Source organism: Semicossyphus pulcher, unplaced genomic scaffold (genome assembly GCF_022749685.1).
Source record: "Semicossyphus pulcher isolate SPU_LCO1_2020_fin unplaced genomic scaffold, fSemPul1.0.p SCAF_1, whole genome shotgun sequence".
In the NCBI taxonomy this organism is placed as follows: Eukaryota; Metazoa; Chordata; class Actinopteri; order Labriformes; family Labridae; genus Semicossyphus; species Semicossyphus pulcher.
Genome location: NW_027211603.1, coordinates 902,529 through 924,180, shown reverse-complemented (window position 1 = coordinate 924,180; position 21,652 = coordinate 902,529). Strand labels below are relative to the sequence as shown.

The following is a 21,652-nucleotide window of genomic DNA, read 5'->3' as shown; positions in this document are numbered from 1 at the left end:
AGGCATGACATACAAGGGGCAAGAACTACAAAATAAAACAGGAAACACTAGGAACCAAACTCAGGACTGACAGGACTACAAAGTAAAACAGGAAATTCTCTACATGAAATGCACAACTAAACCAGACTAAACCAAGACAGGAACACAATATACAAACTAAACAATAAGAACTCATGACAACAAGAGACAAAGTGACCGAGGAAAAAAGGACATGATATCAAAACACCAAAATATAAATCAACAACATAACTAAACTAGAATGACTCATAGTCTTGTTAGAACAATAAAATGTTGTACTCACAAGCTCATGTGATGTTACCTGAAGCAAAGGGACAAAGGAGGAAAACAGTCGAGGCTGAAGTTGGATTTCAGGCTGGACTTTAAAACTGTCCACCATGGTGGTCTGCCTGGAGGATGCCCAGATCCAAGCTTCAGGGAACATCTGCAGTTACTCCTCACAGGGTCCAGGAGCTTTCTTATGATGTGAGCATCTATAAAAACTCCAAATTCCATACTATACTAGCAGTACATACTGATTTGACTAAAATGTAGTTAGTGCCTAATTTATACAAACTAATTTTTATCTAAATACACACTAACGTCGAGGTGCAAGTTGTGGAAGTTTCGGACTCGTGCTCCAGCCAAAGTAACAGATCGAATGTCCACATATTTCTTCCCTTTAAAATATCACATCCTATTATTAAACACGTTTTCAGAAATCACAATGTCCAATAATCCGTCCAAAACTGTTTGCTTCAATCCACACCTGCCAGCAATCACCTGAAGCCCTATACAGAACAAGGCTCCAATTAGTGTTCAGTTACCAAATTCCAAATAAATACAAAATGATCCCCACAAACGATCTAAGTAACAGAAGTTCTCATGGCAGGAGAAATGAAAGACAGAAAAAAATCACATTTTGGCTCCAACATGTAGCCTACTATATAAAGTATGCAGTATGCAAACAAAAGCAAAATGTGCAGTATGCCAAAAATAACGCCACAACGCCAGTTAAAATAGCGGACAGCAGCATTCAAGCATCTCATTCACCATGAACTTTCATTCATCTTGGGACAATTTACACATGCACACACATCTCTGTGACGTAAGGGAGACACACATGCAGAAGGGATAGTGAGTGTGTGCCACATTCTCCCTTGACAGTTGAGGTTCATAAGTGACAATAAAGAAAGCACAAAAGAAAAGGACAGGACTTAATTAAAAGATCTGTGGTTAACATAACTGTTACACTTCAGGCCCCAGTGGGAAGCTCCCCCGGTGATCTTCTGACAAGTATGAACTGCAACAGAGGGCCTTTTTTATTTTTTTTATTTTTTTACAATATGTGATATATTACTATAAATAGGCTATATGAAAGAGAGATTTGTTTCATTAGTTCTGTGACAAGAAGGCTTTCTGTGGGCCGCCAACAGAAAACCCACATGGGGGCAAATAATGCTGTAAAAATGGGTAAAAACTTCCCTGGTTAAACCACATTTTTTTCACAGTACACCCGCATAGGCATGTTTGCTGTTTTAGGAAATTAAAGTCCATTTTTTGGGAGGGGTCATTATTCTTTAAGCTTCCTTAGACAGTTAATTTTAGAGCAATAAGGATGACAATTGGTCCACTACCTTAAATGCCCCTTTACTGCCCCCCTCTGGAGACTTATCTTAATGCCTTCTATGAACTGATCAAACTGAAGGAGTCTGTGGTCCTGGTTTTGTTTGGATTTGAAAAAATACAAAAACTGTCTGTTCAGAACTGTGCCTTTTTGGAATGTTCAACACATGAGAAAAAAAATTAAATAAAGCAAAACATTTTATGAAGAACTTCCTTCACTGATACACTTCACACAATTATATTTAGTTTCTGTGATACATCATGTTTCATCAGATAGAAGTTAATATAACATTACTATCTGGATCCCTTTTGTCAATTTCAAATCTCAATAAAGTTTAAAAATAAATAAATATATATTTTTTTTTAATTTAAAAAAAAAAAAAGCCATTTTATATGACGTCATGACAGTCCAACCATATTAGAATTACATTCTAACAACTTTCCCAATGACGTCATCGTCAACGTCAAGACATCAAAGCCAGCCTTTGAAGTGAAATGTTATAAACTGAAGTGGTGTACAGGTCCGTTTTTCTCAGTGCGTCACAACAGCAGAAGTTATTTTAGTTCCAGCCTGTCAGAAGACATACATTTGTTTATTTGTTTAAAGGGATCCCCTTAGCTCTCAGGGCAGCAACTAGTCTGCATCGTTTCAAAGACACGAACTCAACTAAAAAAAAACAATGCAGAGCCAAAACACACAAGAGGAGATGGAACTCCACATTCCAGGCATTCCAACCGAGACACTTCGTCCGATTGTCATCAGGTTTCTGGACAAGCTGACGGTGGAACAGGGGGTCGATCTGGAGAGTGGATCCCACGGAACAAAGGTAAAAGAGATAGTTTCCGAAATGGTTGTGGATATTATTAGCATATTATCCAAATACATTCATGAGATGGTGCAGAAGAGGAACTCACTGCAGAGTCGGCCGAAAACTGCAAAAGGCTCTTGTGGATCCAGCAAATCCCAGAAGAGCGTCACGGAGGACCAAGTCCGCGAGTGTGTGGGTGACTCTATTCCATTGACTCTCGCGGAGGTGTTGGGTGTTCGAGAGGACATCCGCTGCCGGAGCACGGAGGAGGTGACAGAGCTCGTGGTCACAGAAGTGACGGAGAGGGTGAATTCCGAGCGGGGCGGCGTGTCCAAGGCTTTCACCCGAAGACTGAAGAAAATTGCAAAATGCGTTATGTATATTCTGGAAAATATAAAAAAGAATATGTCATTCCTGCCTGAGTCAAGTGACGAAGATGAATCTCAGACATCAGAGGAACCAGAGACACAGCAGCAGGAGGAGAAGGAGGAGGAGCTGGATGTAACCAGGGGGTCATATCAGACCCCCGTAACGCCACTGGTGGAGGATGAATCACCAAGGACTCTTCCCATGAAAAGCTTGAAAGCCACAGCTTTTAAAAGAATCAAGTCAATCCTGGAGGCCCAAACAAATGATATCGCTGTCTTTGATGGTGATAATGAGGTTTCAAAGGAAGAGTTAGGCCTGCTTGTGTCCAGCTCTGACAAAGACACAGACCAGGCAGCTTCTGACATTGTGGAAGTTATTATGGCCAACGCTGAACTGGAGTCTGAAGACCCACCTCACTGGAGATGTGTGTCAGTGATCTCATCTGAACCAACATCCTGCTGGACAAAGGTGTTGAGAAGAATAGAGGCCTTTTTCATCCAAAAGTTTGCCAAGAAGTCAATCCTCAACGTCGTGGCAAAGCTTCAGAGAGTGTTCCAAGACATCTTACCAAAGAAAGACAAAACATCGATGAAGCTGCTAATCGACGGCGTGGACTGCCTGGTGGAGGACATGATCCCACCAGAAGAAGAACAGGACGGGAGAGCGGGCACAGATGTGATGTGTCTGTTCAGGAGAATGGCCAGAGACATCACTAACGGTCTGCATGAATTCACACAGAAGATGCTGGGTGAATTCATATTCAATAATCTGAACCCACAGAAGAAACAAAAGGTGCACATCATGGGTTTTATTCGCACCGAATTCGACAGGCTTATGAAGCTGATGTGGAACTGGCTCAACCAGCAGGCGGGGAAGTATGAGAGGAGTACACACCCGTCTACTGGTGCTCTGAGGCTGATTGAGGGAGTTGTGAAAAGTCTCTCAGGACGTAAAGCTTCTTGGTTACAGGAAGAAACACAGACGACACCCCTGTTAACCGCAGCACCAGCTTCTGTCACTGATGAGCCAGCTGTCATTGACAAAGCAAAGGAGACAGCACAGCCAGCAACAGGTGAGACGGAAGGACTAAAATGGGACAAACTGACCTGTGAGGTTATGGTGTCAGGGCTGGCATATCAGATTCTTAAAAAACTTAAGCTTTACCAGCCCAATGACATCTTCAAAGAAGACCTCAGAATAATGACAGAGCTGCTCATGGCAGAGATGGAAGGCTCCAAGATCGAGGTCAGTCTTAGTATTGACACCATTAATAAGACTTCGAAGGCAGTGTACAAGGAGCTGTGTAAAGATCTAGGTGCAGAGGAGATCTGGAGGAGCATGCTGCTGCAGCAACAGACGGTCATGCAGCACATAGTGGGAACCTTAAAGAGACATCTGGAGGCTCCAAAGAAGAAAACCGGCATCAAAGGGTTCTTCCGATCCGTCTTTAAGACCGTGGCCAAGCCGTTCACTGCCATGTTCCAACGTAGCTAGTCATCATGGGATTTTTCTTTGGGTAGGTGGGACATGATGCAGGACTTCAGGCCCCAGAGGGCGTCAGTGTTTAACTCGCAGCAAGGAGGTGAAGGTTCACATCAGAGCCTTGACCCCATTGCTGTGAGGAGGCTCCCTGTGTAGGCATGGGTTTACTCCGAGCGCTTCGGTTTCTTCCCACAGTTAAAATAATTTAGCAAAAAAAAGTTAAATTAAAAAATCTGAAAAAATCTAATCAAAATGAAGTCCTGTATCATGTCCAGCTTCTTCTCTGTGCTACCAGCCACACTTGGTTTCTTCCCACACTTAAAATAATTTGCCTAAAAAATGTGAAAAAATAAAAATAAAATTTGAAAACTTAAATTTCTCATACAATATCTTTGTTTGCATTAAAAACTGTAGAGTTGTCAGTGATCTACAATGTGTATTTAAATAAAACACTAGAAACGGTTCTAGAACTTAGATGTGAACATGTTGTTGGCTGTGTCAGCAGCAGCATTAAATATATTTTGGTTTTTGCCTCTGTGTCTGACAAACGATCACACTTGGGGGGGGAACTCTCCTCATATTTTACAGCGGACACATTCAATCTTGTCAGAGGCCTTTTGACAACCGAAATGGGCTTTGAAACATTAGTAAAGTTATAAAAGTGTAAAAAAATGTCAATAGAAGAAATCAAAACCAAAAAAGAAGCAACGGGTCAAACTGAATATTCAAATGATTTAAAGCAATATCATTGTGATTTTATCTTTAAAAAAAAACTGCTCAGATTCTCAGTTTATGGTGTCAACATTGTTTCATTATAGATACAGTACATCATTAGTTTATTACTAAATCATATAGCCTGTCAATTGTTATGTCTGTTGTTAAGCAAAAAGCATATTTCATTGATTCTCGTGGCTGGGAAATGAAAACATAATCAAGTGCAGATAATATTACTCCCCATGGCAATGGTAAATAAAGAGTAGAGCCTCAATGTGCAGCTTACATTTTTAAAAACACACTTTTAAACAACATTTTGTCAAATTCAGCTGCATCAAAGTTAAACTTGCTTATATATTTGGGGTTTTTTGGCCATTTTTACTGTAACTATAAGTGTGCTGTATTGTTTATTTGTATTTTTAATGTGCAGGTTAAGTTAGTAATAAAAGTGGAATATTGTCTTTAATATTTTTAACAATAAAATGTGATAAAAATTTCAAAATAGACACTAATGTAATTTCTTTCATGTCAGTTGCCCTACTCAAAAAAATAACTGAAATCACAACTTGAAACTTGAGTGTTAAATATGCGTTAGTGTTAAGGTATAACAGTACTGGTTTAAATATCCTACAACTAATTTAAAATTGTATTCATACCATGAACCCCCTAAAGTGTCCCCATCCTCATCATTTGTTTGTCCTAATTACTTTAAATACATTCTGGCACATTTAAGTCCCTGAAAAACTCACCTGCTCTCGGCTACAGTGCAGTTTCTGTGTCCGCCAGCAGGTGGCAGTAGTCGCTCTGTAGAGACAGCGTGTGGTGCTGTAATCCATACGAGAGCAAGTTAAACAGATTTAAACGGTTGTGATATATTTTATCCCAGAGTGTAAAAGGCTGCATTTAATGTTGTTTTGCTTTGATTTCAGGTATGACGGTTTAAAGCAACACCAAACACATACATACATCTATAGACATAAATAAGTGTGTTTAGTTTTTATTGATATTTCGTGACAATTTTTATGTTTAGCAGGCTAAATTAAGCGGACTTTTCTGGACAACCACACCACCCTAACTTTTAACATTTGAATAAAAAGAGCTGAGAGCTACAAATCTACAGGGGCAATATATTATTTTAAATACATTACATTTTTTATATTTCTATTCTGGCTCTTTCTTCATTATGTAAGTCATAACAAAGAGTACGGTATAGACCTGCTCTAAAGTGTCTTGAGATAACTTGGGTTATGATTCGGCGTCATACAAATAAAATTTGATTGATTGCTTGATTGATAGTAACAGTCTGCTACACACAAAATAATTCAACAGAGTAATGGAAACTTAATAAACATGTATGTCATGTTGGTTCACACTTTCTGAAAACGCAGCAAAAGAAACAGTGAATACAGTCTTTGACTCTATCAACGAAAATCAACTAATGAAAAACATTTTTTAACTCTTTTACTGAGCCCCAAAATTGGTCTTTGATTGTAAAATCAGTGAAGGTAAAAAGAAGTCAGAGTCAGGGTGTATCTGTAGCTCAGCTGTTCGAGCACTTACCTGACACTAACCCTTCTGGAGGTTTCTGGGGACATTTCATGTATTTTTATTATAATTCAGAGAAATATTGTATTTTACTACAATTTAATACATGTCAAGTAATTTGCATAATAACTAGCCTTCTTTTGATATTTTAAGTACAATTTTTCACACAGGAGGAGCATATTTGCTCTTGACTGTTTTACTTGGTAATGACTCGGAGTAGTTGTTCCTCCACTGCAAAACAAAGTACTTTATCACTTGATGCAAAAACAATATTAAAATTCAATAATGCAATATATCAGTCCTGTCCATTGACTTGCAATATTGCCCGCAAGCATTATTAAAACTAGAAGAAACAACTAAACCTCTGACTAGAGACAAATGTAAAACCCTCACATGTATATCCTACATCACCAAACTCCAGTGGTGTGGATTTTATTTTTGGGGTCTTTTCATAGCTTATGTTTCCTGAATGGTTAATGCGTGTATTGATTTCATGTTTTAAATGGATATATATTGTTTTCTATTGAAATTGCATTACACATACAGTTTTCAGATGTCTCCGTCTGTCTCCTTGCAGATCACTTGTAGTGCTGGAACAGAGTGATGGAGCTGAAGGTGTGGCTGGAGGGTGTGGTCAGAGTGGTGTGTGGCCTGTCACTGAACACTTCCTGCCAGGATGTCGTTATAGCTCTTGCACAATCAGTTGGTAAGTGGCTCAGTTTTTCTTTCGACACAGGCTTGTTCACATATTCTAATGAGCTTTATCAGATAGGAATCTGTAGAGGGTTTGGTTTGGAGGAATACCGACTTTCCCTAAAGGTAGTCTAGATCAAAGATTAGAAATAACTCAATGACACGTCTGTTAGAATAAAGACAAAGGTCGGAGTTACAGTCCTATGTTTTATTCTGGAAAAGTTTTACTGGTTTCCATATCACACACTCAGATCACATTTATACAGGGATGAGACATCTGTAGAAGTCCAGATGTGTATATAGGCTGTGCCCACTCACTCAGGTAGCAGAGGCGCAGGTACAGGACGGTCAAAGGTAGACGGGAATTTCCAAAAAGGTTTTGAACTTACCAAAAGATGGATTTTCTTGTTTCTGACCATGAAATATATTTCAGTCAGACAACTCACTTTGTTATAGTTTGAAATGTTTGTTGCAGCAGCAGAACACAGCTTGTGTTTGGCGTCCAGGCTCCGACCTCATCACTCCTCGCCGATTTATTTTACATGCTGAAATTGAGGAGTGATGAGATAACATCTTGAACCCCCCATTCGGACGTGCAGGTGGATGCTGGGGTGGTGGTGGGGCTGAAAGTAAGAGCGCAGTAATGGTGCAGGGCAGCGATGGCAATGACAGAGCAGAGGGAGAGACGGGAAATCTTAAGCAGCTAAAATAGACCGCTAATTGGGAGGAAGTGTTTGTCAGGTGATGTGGAAGTGACGATATCAATTATTAAATCAGTGCAGCTCGAGTTGTCTGCCTGAACTAGCTCGCAGGTGTCGCCCCATAAATGACCGTCTGTGAGATTTGCTGAGCACACGTCCAAAGGCATATACCCTGATATAAATGATCCTACAGTCTTTTCTCTTGTGCCACCCCAGGTAAAAAAACAGTCCGTTTGGCATTTTAGCTTCTGCATGAGATACATTGGGCCTCTAACTTACTGTATTGTAAGTGACGTAGTAAAAAGAACGGGAAAGTCCTGTTTAGCGAAGTAGTAGTAGCCATTGATGGGAAAAACAACACAGGATGTTCATCTTTCAGACCTGGGTTGCAGTCCTGTTTCATGTTGTGGTCTGACCTTCCCTTCCTGCTTGTATTTTCTGCAGCTTCTGGCTCAGCTGGGGCAGCAGGCTGCAGAGGTCCAGTTAATTCTGCGGAGGACGGCTCCCAGCCTCAGTGATGGCAGGGACACACCCACCAGAGAGGCTCATCCTCTGCCCAGACCATCAGAACCAGAGCCCCTTAAAGGCCGCACAAAGCCACACAAAGCTCTCACCTTCAATTTGGGTCCGTCAACAAGTCCCAGGAGGATGAAATCAAACAGGGCCTGGTCTCCATCGCCTCGAGCCTCCCCGGAACCAAGAGCTTCCCTGGTGTCTCTCCTTGATCCCTTTAACACTGTCAATGCTCTTCCTTCTTCCTCCTCTAAAGAAGAGGTGTTTAGGCAGATTCTGCAGCAACAGAAGAGGCTAGAAGACCTGGAGATTCAGCTTCAAGCTCCGGAGAGGGAGACGGATGTTTGGGAGCGGGACAGATCGTCTGCTGGTCTGAATCCGGTCCCAGCCGGGGAACTGGAGGAGCTGGAGCAGCGGCTGACGCAGAACCAGACAGAGCTGATGAACAGAGAACACTGGGAGAGACAGTTACAGGATGAGATAAACACAGAACGAGGTATGTCTTCACATCTGGTCAGTACGGAGGCCCTGAAGGTCAAAACAGCACAACAGTGGATGAGATGGAGGAGCTGGAGAGGATCGAGCTGCTAGCCAATGCTAAATTGTGTGTGTGTGTGTGTGTGTGTGTGTGTGTGTGTCTGTGTGCGCCTGTCTGTCTGTCTGTCTGTCTATGTGTGTGTGTGTGTGTGTGCCTGTCTGTCTGTCTGTCTGTCTGTCTGTCTGTCTGACTGTGTGTGTGTGTGTGTGTGTGTGTGTGTGTGTGTGTGTGTGTGTCAGTCACTGCCAGATTATCTCTTCAAATTATAGAGTGGATAAAAATAATGTTGATGCTATTCACAAAAATGAATATATCTTAATTGAACCTGTGACATGAGATCAGATTTGTAAATTATTGATCATTAAACTTTCACATTTATTAAAAGTGTTTGTTTTATTTTTGAAAACGGTTCGTGTGTATTTACTGTTTCAGTTCAGATCATGATGCAGTTTATTTGCGCTCCATTAGAGGGCGTCAAAGCGCTTAACTAGTTAACGTGCTTACTGGCTAACATAATGAAGGAAGTGCTTAGATGCTAGCATTAGCGATAGTCTAAAGGTAGCTAATGGGTTATAAAATATGTCGTGCTTTGATATGTCGACAGATTTCCCTCCTTCACCATCAATGGTCTCATCGGTTGCTCATCTATGGAGAAGTGATTAAATGATAACAATTAGCAGGTGCCCTTTATTTTTACCATTTACAACCTGGAATACAGCAGTACGACTTCATGCAGTCCCTCCAGGATTTCACAGCTTTTTCTGTGATTGTTGCAGCTTAAAACGCCTCGCTGCTTTTTTTTAATTTAGGGTGCTAGCTGTGATGTTCTGAGGGTTTTTTTCTGTGTAACACATCACACATCCACTGTGAGCGGCCGGGACAAACACTCAATGAAGCCGCCTATCGGCTGAGCGAGCTGTTTGTCTTCTGACAATTGTTGTTTTCATAATCATTTGGTTTTATAACAATTGAATTTATAAATAAGGGGACATAAGCACATGTCACTTACATTATATACATTATCAATTTTCCAGAAGTTTAAATATGTTAGGCCTTATTATTTCTAGAATAACTTCATTTTCATTATGTTTGATAGAAAATTTGAAATAGAAATATCAAACATATTTATTACTTTAATTACTTAGTTTATTATTTATTTGCAAGAACTAAAAAGTGGGATTTGTCAAGAAAAACTTAGTTATCTAAAAAAATAACTACTAAATAATGTGGTGCTAAATTACACACCTCTTTAAAGACAGTTTTATTTCTGTGATATTTAAACATTATACATATTATACAATATAATATTAAAAACATTCTTCTCAGTTCAATAATGTTATGGGTTGTCATGCATTTAACTGCGAACAGGTGTGACCTTATTTAAGATAGAAAGCAAAGGCAGAAAACTGGATTGTAAAAACAAATGTATAACTTACAACAGGTGAATTATGGGACAATAAACAATTGGCTAAATTACTGTTACGACCCAGCTCGCAAGGGGAAAGGGAAGCAACATGAAATCATTCTTGGTAGAGCAAAGTTATCTATTACACAGCAGAGTGATTGATCAACAACAACAAAAGTGTGGCTAAATACAACTGAAAATGGGCCAGCGGGTGCTGCTGAAATCAAGAAATAATCATAACCAAAGAAGGACTCTAACCTAGAGTGAAGTAAAACACAATAGAAATAAAACCTGACTAACTAAACGAGACTAACTGAACCGAACAACAAGTGAAACAGCACCCCTGCACCTAGTGTCACTGACAAAGAAGTCCTTACATGAGTGTGTAATACTTAAACTAAACTAACCCCTGGCCCAGTCCAGGTACGAACACGTACCTCAGAACAACACACACGCTATAAACTATAAACATATAAAGTGTAGCTGCCCTCGGCATCAATGACACAGCGGTAGAGTTCGACTGGTGCTCAATCTGGTCTTTATTTGTCACACCGTGAAACTAAAACATACAAAACATTGTCAATTCATACTTACAGTTTCAGTTAAAATTGCTCAAACCAACAGCGTCAGTAATTTACAATGTTATAACAATTCCCTCGCTTCGCCTGCCAAGGGTTCAAATTTTGAGCTGGCGACAGGTATGCCTCCATTCACAGAAAAGCACAAACAGAGTTCAATCATAACACAATTATTTAACGCCACACACCTTCTGGCCGTCCTGCACATACACACACACACACACACACACACACGAGCTCCTGGGTTGAATTGACAAAAGTTGGCGTGTGACGACACACCCGACCTTTTATACAAGTTCCGGGGCGAGCCGCTCAAACCCCGGAACCTGAATACACCGACCAAATGCCGGTGGCCACTTGTATAAAGATATCAATATTTTAATATGTAGATCGGTTTGTGCAAAAGATAATGAGTCCAGTTTAGCTGCTTGTAGCAGCTTTAAACATCCTCTATAATATGGACCATATTTTGTACTTATATTATTATAAGAAGTACATTTTATAACAATGAAGAGAAAATCTGGTCCACCTCTTAAAATGTCCCCAAGCTGCCCCCTTCAGGAGACAGACTGCCCTTCTGCCCGTCATTATGCCTTCTCTGAACTGGCAGCGGGCTTGTTGTGTGTGATGTGGCTGTTTTTCAAGAAACACTTGAGAATGATTAACTCGAAGCAAAATTAAACATTTTATTCCTGAAAGAACTTGTGTTGTAATAAAAATCCCTCGAAACATTCTTTAAGTATATGTTCTGCAAAATTATATTTAGTTTTTGTGATGCATCGTGTTTCAACAGGTGGCAGTTAATGTTATTATCTTATTGTCTGGGTCCCTTTTGTCAATTTCAAAACTTAAAACGTTTATTTATATCCAAGAATTACATTCCAAAAACTTCTGAACCTTTGACAAATAAAATTATAAATAAGAGTTACAAGAATAAGCTCAGTTTTTCTAGGTGCGTCACAGAAGCAGAATCACAACAGACACCTGAACCTACGAAGGCAAAGTTGAATGAGTTCCAGCCTGTCAGAAAACATTTAGTTCATTTTAAAGACGCAAACTCAGCTAAAAGAAACAAAGCGGAGCCCAACAAACAAAAGATGGAACTTAGCATTTCAGTCATCCCAACAGAGACCCTTAGTCCCACATCCACATGTTTCTGGACAAGCTGGCGGCAGCACAGCGGGACAGTTTGGAAAACGGGTCTCACGACAAAAACATAAAAGAGATTGTTTCCGAGATGTGCGTGGATCTTATCCAAATACATTTATAAGGCATTGGAGAAGAGGGACTTGCAGCAAAGTCAGCCAAAATCATTCAGAAGCTCCTAGATTCAACAAGTCACAGAAAACCAAGTCCACAAGTTTCTGGGTGTCACTGACTCATGCAGAGGTGTTCGAAAGGACATCTGCTGCCGGAGCACGGAGGAGGTGACGGGGCTCATGGTCAAAGAAGTGAAGGAGAGGGTGAACTCCCAGCAAGGCAGCACAGGAAGCAAACCGCTCGCCTCTAAGTCTTTCGCCGGAATTACATCATGTGTTTCTAAGCTACCGTTACAACTCCCAAAAAGAATACTCACAAAAGAGGTCCAACCCACCAAACGGGTCAATGTCCTCGCCCGCAGCTTTGATCACAGCATCTAAGTGAAAAAGAAAACGGATATTGGTTGATAGACAGACAGGTACTTTATTGATCCTGAGGGAAATTCATTTGGCAAACTTTAGCAACCACGAGACTGACACCAAAGCATTCAGGACAGAACAGATGATTTCAGCAAAACTGTAGTTATTCCTAATATGCTGTTGCGAAAGGATTAAAGCCCCAAAACATCTTTCGACACTTTTGACAGTTATTTTTCAGGCATAGGCACCTGCACTAGCCATTGACTGCTGCAAAAATAGCACATTCTGTGGACATGTCTCTTTGCTGCTGTTCAACACTGGAAATTTCCCCATTGTGGGATCAATAAGGGTTTTCTTATTCGATTCCTTATCCTACAAAATGCAGCTAAAACACAAAAAGAAATTTACCGAAAGTTGCCACAGCTCCTAACTGACACAACCGCTGCATGCGAGCTGCTGACACACTTCAGGTAGAAGCCGGACGATGCTAGTTTGTATAGAGTCGCTCTCATTGGTTATGTGACGTGGCTACGTGAAAGCTAACGCTGATTGGTTGTTTGATTTAGACCGGACAAGTTTTTTAACAAACTCGATACAAAGGGGCAGGCGCTCACAGTCACAGATCACAAGTCAACATCATTTCAATTTGATATTATTAGGGAAATGCAACGATCAAAATGTGTTATTTTAACCAAATTCTTATGAGATAATGTTGCCTGCTGTAGCTTTAAGTGCTGCTGGGTGGCAATTGTTGAATGACCCATGGGTGACCAATACATTTTTTCTTACACATAGTTTATCTATATATCAAACGTTGATTATTAATATGAAAAGTAACTAAAAGCTGTAAGATAAATGTAGTGGGGTAAAAAGTTTAATACACAGTCCATCTCTGAGATGTAGTTGAGTACTTTAGAAGTAGCCTATAAAAGGAGCAGAAAGTAAAGTACCTCATATTAATGCATAAGTACAGCACTCGGGTAAATGTACTTGGTTACTTTTAACCACTGAGTTTACTAATGGTAGCTAGTATATCTGCTCCAGCTGCAGGTAAACAAACTGAATCCACAACTGTATCAATGTACTGTATCAACTGTAGCCTCCAAATCTGACAAGACAAAAGTACTTAAATGTCCCCAAAATAAAAGCTTACTATTTGCCAGGGGCAGTAGCGTATCTCTGAAGGAGACGTAATGTAGCAGGCAGATCAAAACTCTGTTTGGCCCATAGAAATGTAGCTGAAATCAAATTACTACAATATTGCTCAACGACTCACTTTAATGACCTGTTTGACATAAAGGAGATTTTTATTCAACTTATTTAACGAGAGCATTTTCACATGTAAATCTCGCTGCTCATTCTGCTCTTTAGGCCCTACTCAACGTAAACTACAAAACAAACAAATAAACCACAATTATAACAACTTTGAAATAAATATTCCTTATTCTTGCAGGAATAAATGAAGCTATATAGTTAATAAAAGTTCTATATGAATAAAGTAATAATTATGTATTTTGGAGAAATAACCTCTGGATTTGTTTATCAATCCACATCAAGGATGAATTCATTTAATTAATCTGGGTAAGAGTCAAAACAGCGCCAACATCACCACCACTCCGACGTTTTATTTGTTTATTCCATATTTTTCTAGTCAAAACAATTGATGGAAATCGGTTGCAGCAAATAACGTACAACGCTAAGCTTTAATGCAGATTAAACAGTTAAGTTATATACAAATTCAACATCTTTTTAAAATGATTCTTTCATTTATTTATCTCGAACATGTTTAAATGGCAACATAAAGGAAAAAAAAACCATTCAGGCAAATCACAATAACCGCATTCTTTCTACAGAGTCTCAATTCATAACTAAAGTCTGTTCGAAAAGGCTGTAGGATGAAGTGAAAAAAAACTTATCTAGTCCTAACCCTTTTTTCTATAAGCTATATCAATTCAGTGTAGGCCGAAGCATTCAAAGTAACACTTAATACAGATACCTATAGCTAACCAGACAAAAAATGTAACAACCACATAATATTAATTACACAAGATACACAGTAGTGATATTAGTCTAGTTTAGCCTTTTGTTCTTCTGTTCTGTATCTGTTCAATATTTCAGTTATGAAGATTTGTTTAAATTTGCTTAACTATTATATATAACTTTATTTATATAGCACCTTTAAAAACAAGAGTTTACAAAGTGCTTTGACAGCCAAGCAAGCAAAGAAGAGAACGAGCAGATCATAAAACCTGCAAATCACAAAACAAGCAACTCACAGAACAAGCAAAGCACAAAACCCAATAGGCAACAGGAGAACCCACACAACCAAGACCAAGGGGACGAAGCAGGAAGAAGTAGAAAGAGTTAATAAAATAAAATAACTAAAAGAGATAAAAGAAAGGAAATGAGGCAAAAAGAAATAAAAGCTGTAAAAGTAATAGGAGAGATAGAAACCAGTAAAGGCAATAAAAACAACAGAAGAGCTAAAAGCAATACAAGCATTGACATCATCCAATTTGATGGAGGCAAACTGAAAGGACATTCACGTCCACCTATAAACTTAATTATTTATTTTCTACGAGGTCGGTTGTTCATCAGTGACGTCATAATATATCAGTTTGGATTAGGGTTCCGCATAGCCATTAAACAGAACGGTATTCCTATTTATGCTGTAAAAAGACAAGACCTCTGAAATGAATTTGTCTGAAACCACCTTATCCTGGTTTACTGTGAAACATTTCATGTGACAACAATGCAAGTTATCATGGTATAACATAAAATGTATCGCTGTAAAAAACCATAAATTAGGGTTCTCTTGTTATTAGACCTTTAGTTTGTTTTTTGTTAGAATACGAAAATATCTTGTTATAAGATCAAAATAGTGTCATGGTTTGGACTAAAACAAAAAGGGAGAGGACCCAAGGGGCAGACCAAACAAAAGTTGAATTAACAAAAGACAAAAGGGCAACAAACAAAAGCTTACTGGGAAACAGTCCAGGTAGAAATCCAACAAAAATATCCAACTGAAAGGTAAAACCAAAAATCCAACAGAAACATAGGGAGTCACAAGAAAGTCCAGGTACAGGTTCGGGTAACAGGATCACTGACAAAGATTGGGGATAAAGATGACGACGAACCGGCACTGACACAAGGGAGCACAAAGACTAAATAAACCTGGGAGGTGAAGCTAATTAGACACAGGTGAGACAATCAAGGGCAGGTGAAAACAATCTGAAAGGCGGGAAACACAACAACAGAGGGAAGTAAAACAAGACATGACATACAAGGGGCAAGAACTACAAAATAAAACAGGAAACACTAGGAACCAAACTCAGGACTGACAGGACTACAAAGTAAAACAGGAAATTCTCTACATGAAATGCACAACTAAACCAGACTAAACCAAGACAGGAACACAATATACAAACTAAACAATAAGAACTCATGACAACAAGAGACAAAGTGACCGAGGAAAAAAGGACATGATATCAAAACACCAAAATATAAATCAACAACATAACTAAACTAGAATGACTCATAGTCTTGTTAGAACAATAAAATGTTGTACTCACAGGCTCATGTGATGTTACCTGAAGCAAAGGGACAAAGGAGGAAAACAGTCGAGGCTGAAGTTGGATTTCAGGCTGGACTTTAAAACTGTCCACCATGGTGGTCTGCCTGGAGGATGCCCAGATCCAAGCTTCAGGGAACATCTGCAGTTACTCCTCACAGGGTCCAGGAGCTTTCTTATGACGTGAGCATCTATAAAAACTCCAAATTCCATACTATACTAGCAGTACATACTGATTTGACTAAAATGTAGTGTAGTGCTTAATTTATACAAACTCATTTTTATCTAAATAGACACTAACGTTGAGGTGCAAGTTGTGGAAGTTTCGGACTCGTGCTCCAGCCAAAGTAACAGATCGAATGTCCACATATTTCTTCCCTTTAAAATATCACATCCTATTATTAAACACGTTTTCAGAAATCACAATGTCCAATAATCCGTCCAAAACTGTTTGCTTCAATCCACACCTGCCAGCAATCACCTGAAGCCCTATACAGAACAAGGCTCCAATTAGTGTTCAGTTACCAAATTCCAAATAAATACAAAATGATCCCCACAAACGATCTAAGTAACAGAAGTTCTCATGGCAGGAGAAATGAAAGACAGAAAAAAATCACATTTTGGCTCCAACATGTAGCCTACTATATAAAGTATGCAGTATGCAAACAAAAGCAAAATGTGCAGTATGCCAAAAATAACGCCACAACGCCAGTTAAAATAGCGGACAGCAGCATTCAAGCATCTCATTCACCATGAACTTTCATTCATCTTGGGACAATTTACACATGCACACACATCTCTGTGACGTAAGGGAGACACACATGCAGAAGGGATAGTGAGTGTGTGCCACATTCTCCCTTGACAGTTGAGGTTCATAAGTGACAATAAAGAAAGCACAAAAGAAAAGGACAGGACTTAATTAAAAGATCTGTGGTTAACATAACTGTTACACTTCAGGCCCCAGTGGGAAGCTCCCCCGGTGATCTTCTGACAATTATGAACTGCAACAGAGGGCCTTTTTTTTTGTTTGTTTTTTACAATATGTGATATATTACTATAAATAGGCTATATGAAAGAGAGATTTGCTTCATTAGTTCTGTGACAAGAAGGCTTTCTGTGGGCCGCCAACAGAAAACCCACATGGGGGCAAATAATGCTGTAAAAATGGGTAAAAACTTCCCTGGTTAAACCACATTTTTTTCACAGTACACCCGCATAGGCATGTTTGCTGTTTTAGGAAATTAAAGTCCATTTTTTGGGAGGGGTCATTATTCTTTAAGCTTCCTTAGACAGTTAATTTTAGAGCAATAAGGATGACAATTGGTCCACTACCTTAAATGCCCCTTTACTGCCCCCCTCTGGAGACTTATCTTAATGCCTTCTATGAACTGATCAAACTGAAGGAGTCTGTGGTCCTGGTTTTGTTTGGATTTGAAAAAATACAAAAACTGTCTGTTCAGAACTGTGCCTTTTTGGAATGTTCAACACATGAGAAAAAAAATTAAATAAAGCAAAACATTTTATTAAGAACTTCCTTCACTGATACACTTCACACAATTATATTTAGTTTCTGTGATACATCATGTTTCATCAGATAGAAGTTAATATAACCTTACTATCTGGATCCCTTTTGTCAATTTCAAATCTCAATAAAGTTTAAAAATAAATAATATATATATATTTCTTTGATTTAAAAAAATGCCATTTTATATGACGTCATGACATCCCAACCATATTAGAATTACATTCTAACAACTTTCCCAATGACGTCATCGTCAACGTCAAGACATCAAAGCCAGCCTTTGAAGTGAAATGTTATAAACTGAAGTGGTGTACAGGTCCGTTTTTCTCAGTGCGTCACAACAGCAAAAGTTATTTTAGTTCCAGCCTGTCAGAAGACATACATTTGTTTATTAGTTTAAAGGGATCCCCTTAGCTCTCAGGGCAGCAACTAGTCTGCATCGTTTCAAAGACACGAACTCAACTAAAAAAAAACAATGCAGAGCCAAAACACACAAGAGGAGATGGAACTCCACATTCCAGGCATTCCAACCGAGACACTTCGTCCGATTGTCATCAAGTTTCTGGACAAGCTGACGGTGAAACAGTGGGTCGATCTGGAGAGTGGATCCCACGAAAGAAAAGTAATGGTGATAGTTTCCGAGATGGTTTTGGATATTATTAGCATATTATCCAAATACATTCATGAGATGGTGCAGAAGAGGAACTCACTGCAGAGTCGGCCGAAAACTGCAAAAGGCTCTTGTGGATCCAGCAAATCCCAGAAGAGCGTCACGGAGGACCAAGTCCGCGAGTGTGTGGGTGACTCTATTCCATTGACCCTCGCGGAGGTGTTGGGTGTTCGAGAGGACATCCGCTGCCGGAGCACGGAGGAGGCGACAGAGCTCGTGGTCACAGAAGTGACGGAGAGGGTGAATTCCGAGCGGGGCGGCGTGAGAAACGAAGTCCCCAAGTCTATCACCGGAAGACTGAAAATTGCAAAATGCTTTATCAATATTTTGAAAATCATAAAAAAGAATATGTCATTCCTGCCTGAGTCAAGTGACGAAGATGAATCTCAGACATCAGAGGAACCAGAGACACAGCAGCAGCAGGAGGAGGAGAAGGAGGAGGAGCTGGATGTAACCAGGGGGTCATATCAGACCCCCGTAACGCCACTGGTGGAGGATGAATCACCAAGGACTCTTCCCATGAAAAGCTTGAAAGCCACAGCTTTTAAAAGAATCAAGTCAATCCTGGAGGCCCAAACAAATGATATCGCTGTCTTTGATGGTGATAATGAGGTTTCAAAGGAAGAGTTAGGCCTGCTTGTGTCCAGCTCTGACAAAGACACAGACCAGGCAGCTTCTGACATTGTGGAAGTTATTATGGCCAACGCTGAACTGGAGTCTGAAGACCCACCTCACTGGAGATGTGTGTCAGTGATCTCATCTGAACCAACATCCTGCTGGACAAAGGTGTTGAGAAGAATAGAGGCCTTTTTCATCCAAAAGTTTGCCAAGAAGTCAATCCTCAACGTCGTGGCAAAGCTTCAGAGAGTGTTCCAAGACATCTTACCAAAGAAAGACAAAACATCGATGAAGCTGCTAATCGACGGCGTGGACTGCCTGGTGGAGGACATGATCCCACCAGAAGAAGAACAGGACGGGAGAGCGGGCACAGATGTGATGTGTCTGTTCAGGAGAATGGCCAGAGACATCACTAACGGTCTGCATGAATTCACACAGAAGATGCTGGGTGAATTCATATTCAATAATCTGAACCCACAGAAGAAACAAAAGCTGCACATCATGGGTTTAATTCGCACCGAAGTGGACAGGTTTATGAAGCTGATGTGGAACTGGCTCAACCAGCAGGTGGGGAAGTATGAGAGGAGTACACACCCGTCTACTGGTGCTCTGAGGCTGATTGAGGGAGTTGTGAAAAGTCTTTCAGGACGTAAAGCTTCTTGGTTACAGGAAGAAACACAGACGACACCCCTGTTAACCGCAGCACCAGCTTCTGTCACTGATGAGCCAGCTGTCATTGACAAAGCAAAGGAGACAGCACAGCCAGCAACAGGTGAGACGGAAGGACTAAAATGGGACAAACTGACCTGTGAGGTTATGGTGTCAGGGCTGGCATATCAGATTCTTAAAAAACTTAAGCTTTACCAGCCCAATGACATCTTCAAAGAACACCTCCGAATAATGACAGAGCTGCTCATGGCAGAGATGGAAGGCTCCAAGATCGAGGTCAGTCTTAGTATTGACACCATTAATAAGACTTCGAAGGCAGTGTACAAGGAGCTGTGTAAAGATCTAGGTGCAGAGGAGATCTGGAGGAGCATGCTGCTGCAGCAACAGACGGTCATGCAGCACATAGTGGGAACCTTAAAGAGACATCTGGAGGCTCCAAAGAAGAAAACCGGCATCAAAGGGTTCTTCCGATCCGTCTTTAAGACCGTGGCCAAGCCGTTCACTGCCATGTTCCAACGTAGCTAGTCATCATGGGATTTTTCTTTGGGTAGGTGGGACATGATGCAGGACTTCAGGCCCCAGAGGGTGTCAGTGTTTAACTCGCAGCAAGGAGGTGAAGGTTCACATCAGAGCCTTGACCCCATTGCTGTGAGGAGGCTCCCTGTGTAGGCATGGGTTTACTCCGAGCGCTTCGGTTTCTTCCCACAGTTAAAATAATTTAGCAAAAAAAAGTCAAATTAAAAAATCTGAAAAAATCTAATCAAAATGAAGTCCTGTATCATGTCCAGCTTCTTCTCTGTGCTACCAGCCACACTTGGTTTCTTCCCACACTTAAAATAATTTGCCTAAAAAATGTGAAAAAATAAAAATAAGATTTGAAAACTTAAATTTCTCATACAATATCTTTGTTTGCATTAAAAACTGTAGAGTTGTCAGTGATCTACAATGTGTATTTAAATAAAACACTAGAAACGGTTCTAGAACTTAGATGTGAACATGTTGTTGGCTGTGTCAGCAGCAGCATTAAATATATTTTGGTTTTTGCCTCTGTGTCTGACAAACGATCACACTTGGGGGGGGAACTCTCCTCATATTTTACAGCGGACACATTCAATCTTGTCAGAGGCCTTTTGACAACCGAAATGGGCTTTGAAACATTAGTAAAGTTATAAAAGTGTAAAAAAAATGAAGTATGAAAAGATGTCAATACGAGAAATTAGCACTCATGTTTTTGATGCCATGATCTCAGTTTGTACTCGTTTATCCTGGATTTTAATCAAAAAAGAAGCAACGGGTGAAAAGCAACGAGTCAAACTGAATATACAAATGATTTAAAGCAATATCATTGTGATTTTATCTTTTTTTTTTTTTTAAATGCTCAAATTTTCAGTTTATGGTGTCAACATTGTTTCATTATAGATACAGTACATCATTAGTTTATTACTAAATCATATAGCCTGTCAATTGTTATGTCTGTTGTTGTGAAAATTTGATTAATAAGGTTTGATAACACACTCAAATTTATAGATGGGAAACTCTAAATTCAAACATTAAAAACATTTACCCTAAAGTGTCCCCATCCTCATCATTTCTTTGTCAGAATTATTTTAAATACATTCCCCTGAAAAACTCACCTGCTCTCGGCTTCAGTCGCTCTAGTGCAGTTTCCGTTTTCGCCAGCAGGTGGCAGTAGTCGCTTTGTAGAGACAGCGTGTGGCGATGTGATTGTTTTGTTTTTAAATACATTTTATATTTCGATTCTGGCTCTTTCTTCATTATGCAAGTGTAGTAACAGCCTGTTACACATACATTATAAAATATTTTTTTAAAAGTCAGGTGTATCTGTCGCTCACCTGTTGCGGCACTTACCTGAGACTAACCCCTTTGCAGTTTTCTGGGGACATTTCATGCGTTCTTTGCTATATTTCAGAGAGAAATACTGTATTTTACTATAATTAAATTTATTTTTTCCAAGTAATTTTCATCCCAACTACTCTACTTTTGATATTTTAA

General features: G+C 39.7%; 1 protein-coding gene across 1 annotated transcript; it reads left to right on the top strand.

Annotated features, from left to right (window-relative positions):
• The first annotated feature begins 7,145 nt into the window (after positions 1–7,145).
• On the top strand, positions 7,146–9,040 carry LOC138588788 (ras association domain-containing protein 8-like). Its single transcript, XM_069659041.1, has 2 exons — positions 7,146–7,175; positions 8,381–9,040. Exons 1-2 carry the CDS (start codon positions 7,146–7,148, stop codon positions 9,038–9,040), a joined length of 690 nt encoding a protein of 229 aa, XP_069515142.1.
• Positions 9,041–21,652: the final 12,612 nt, after the last annotated feature.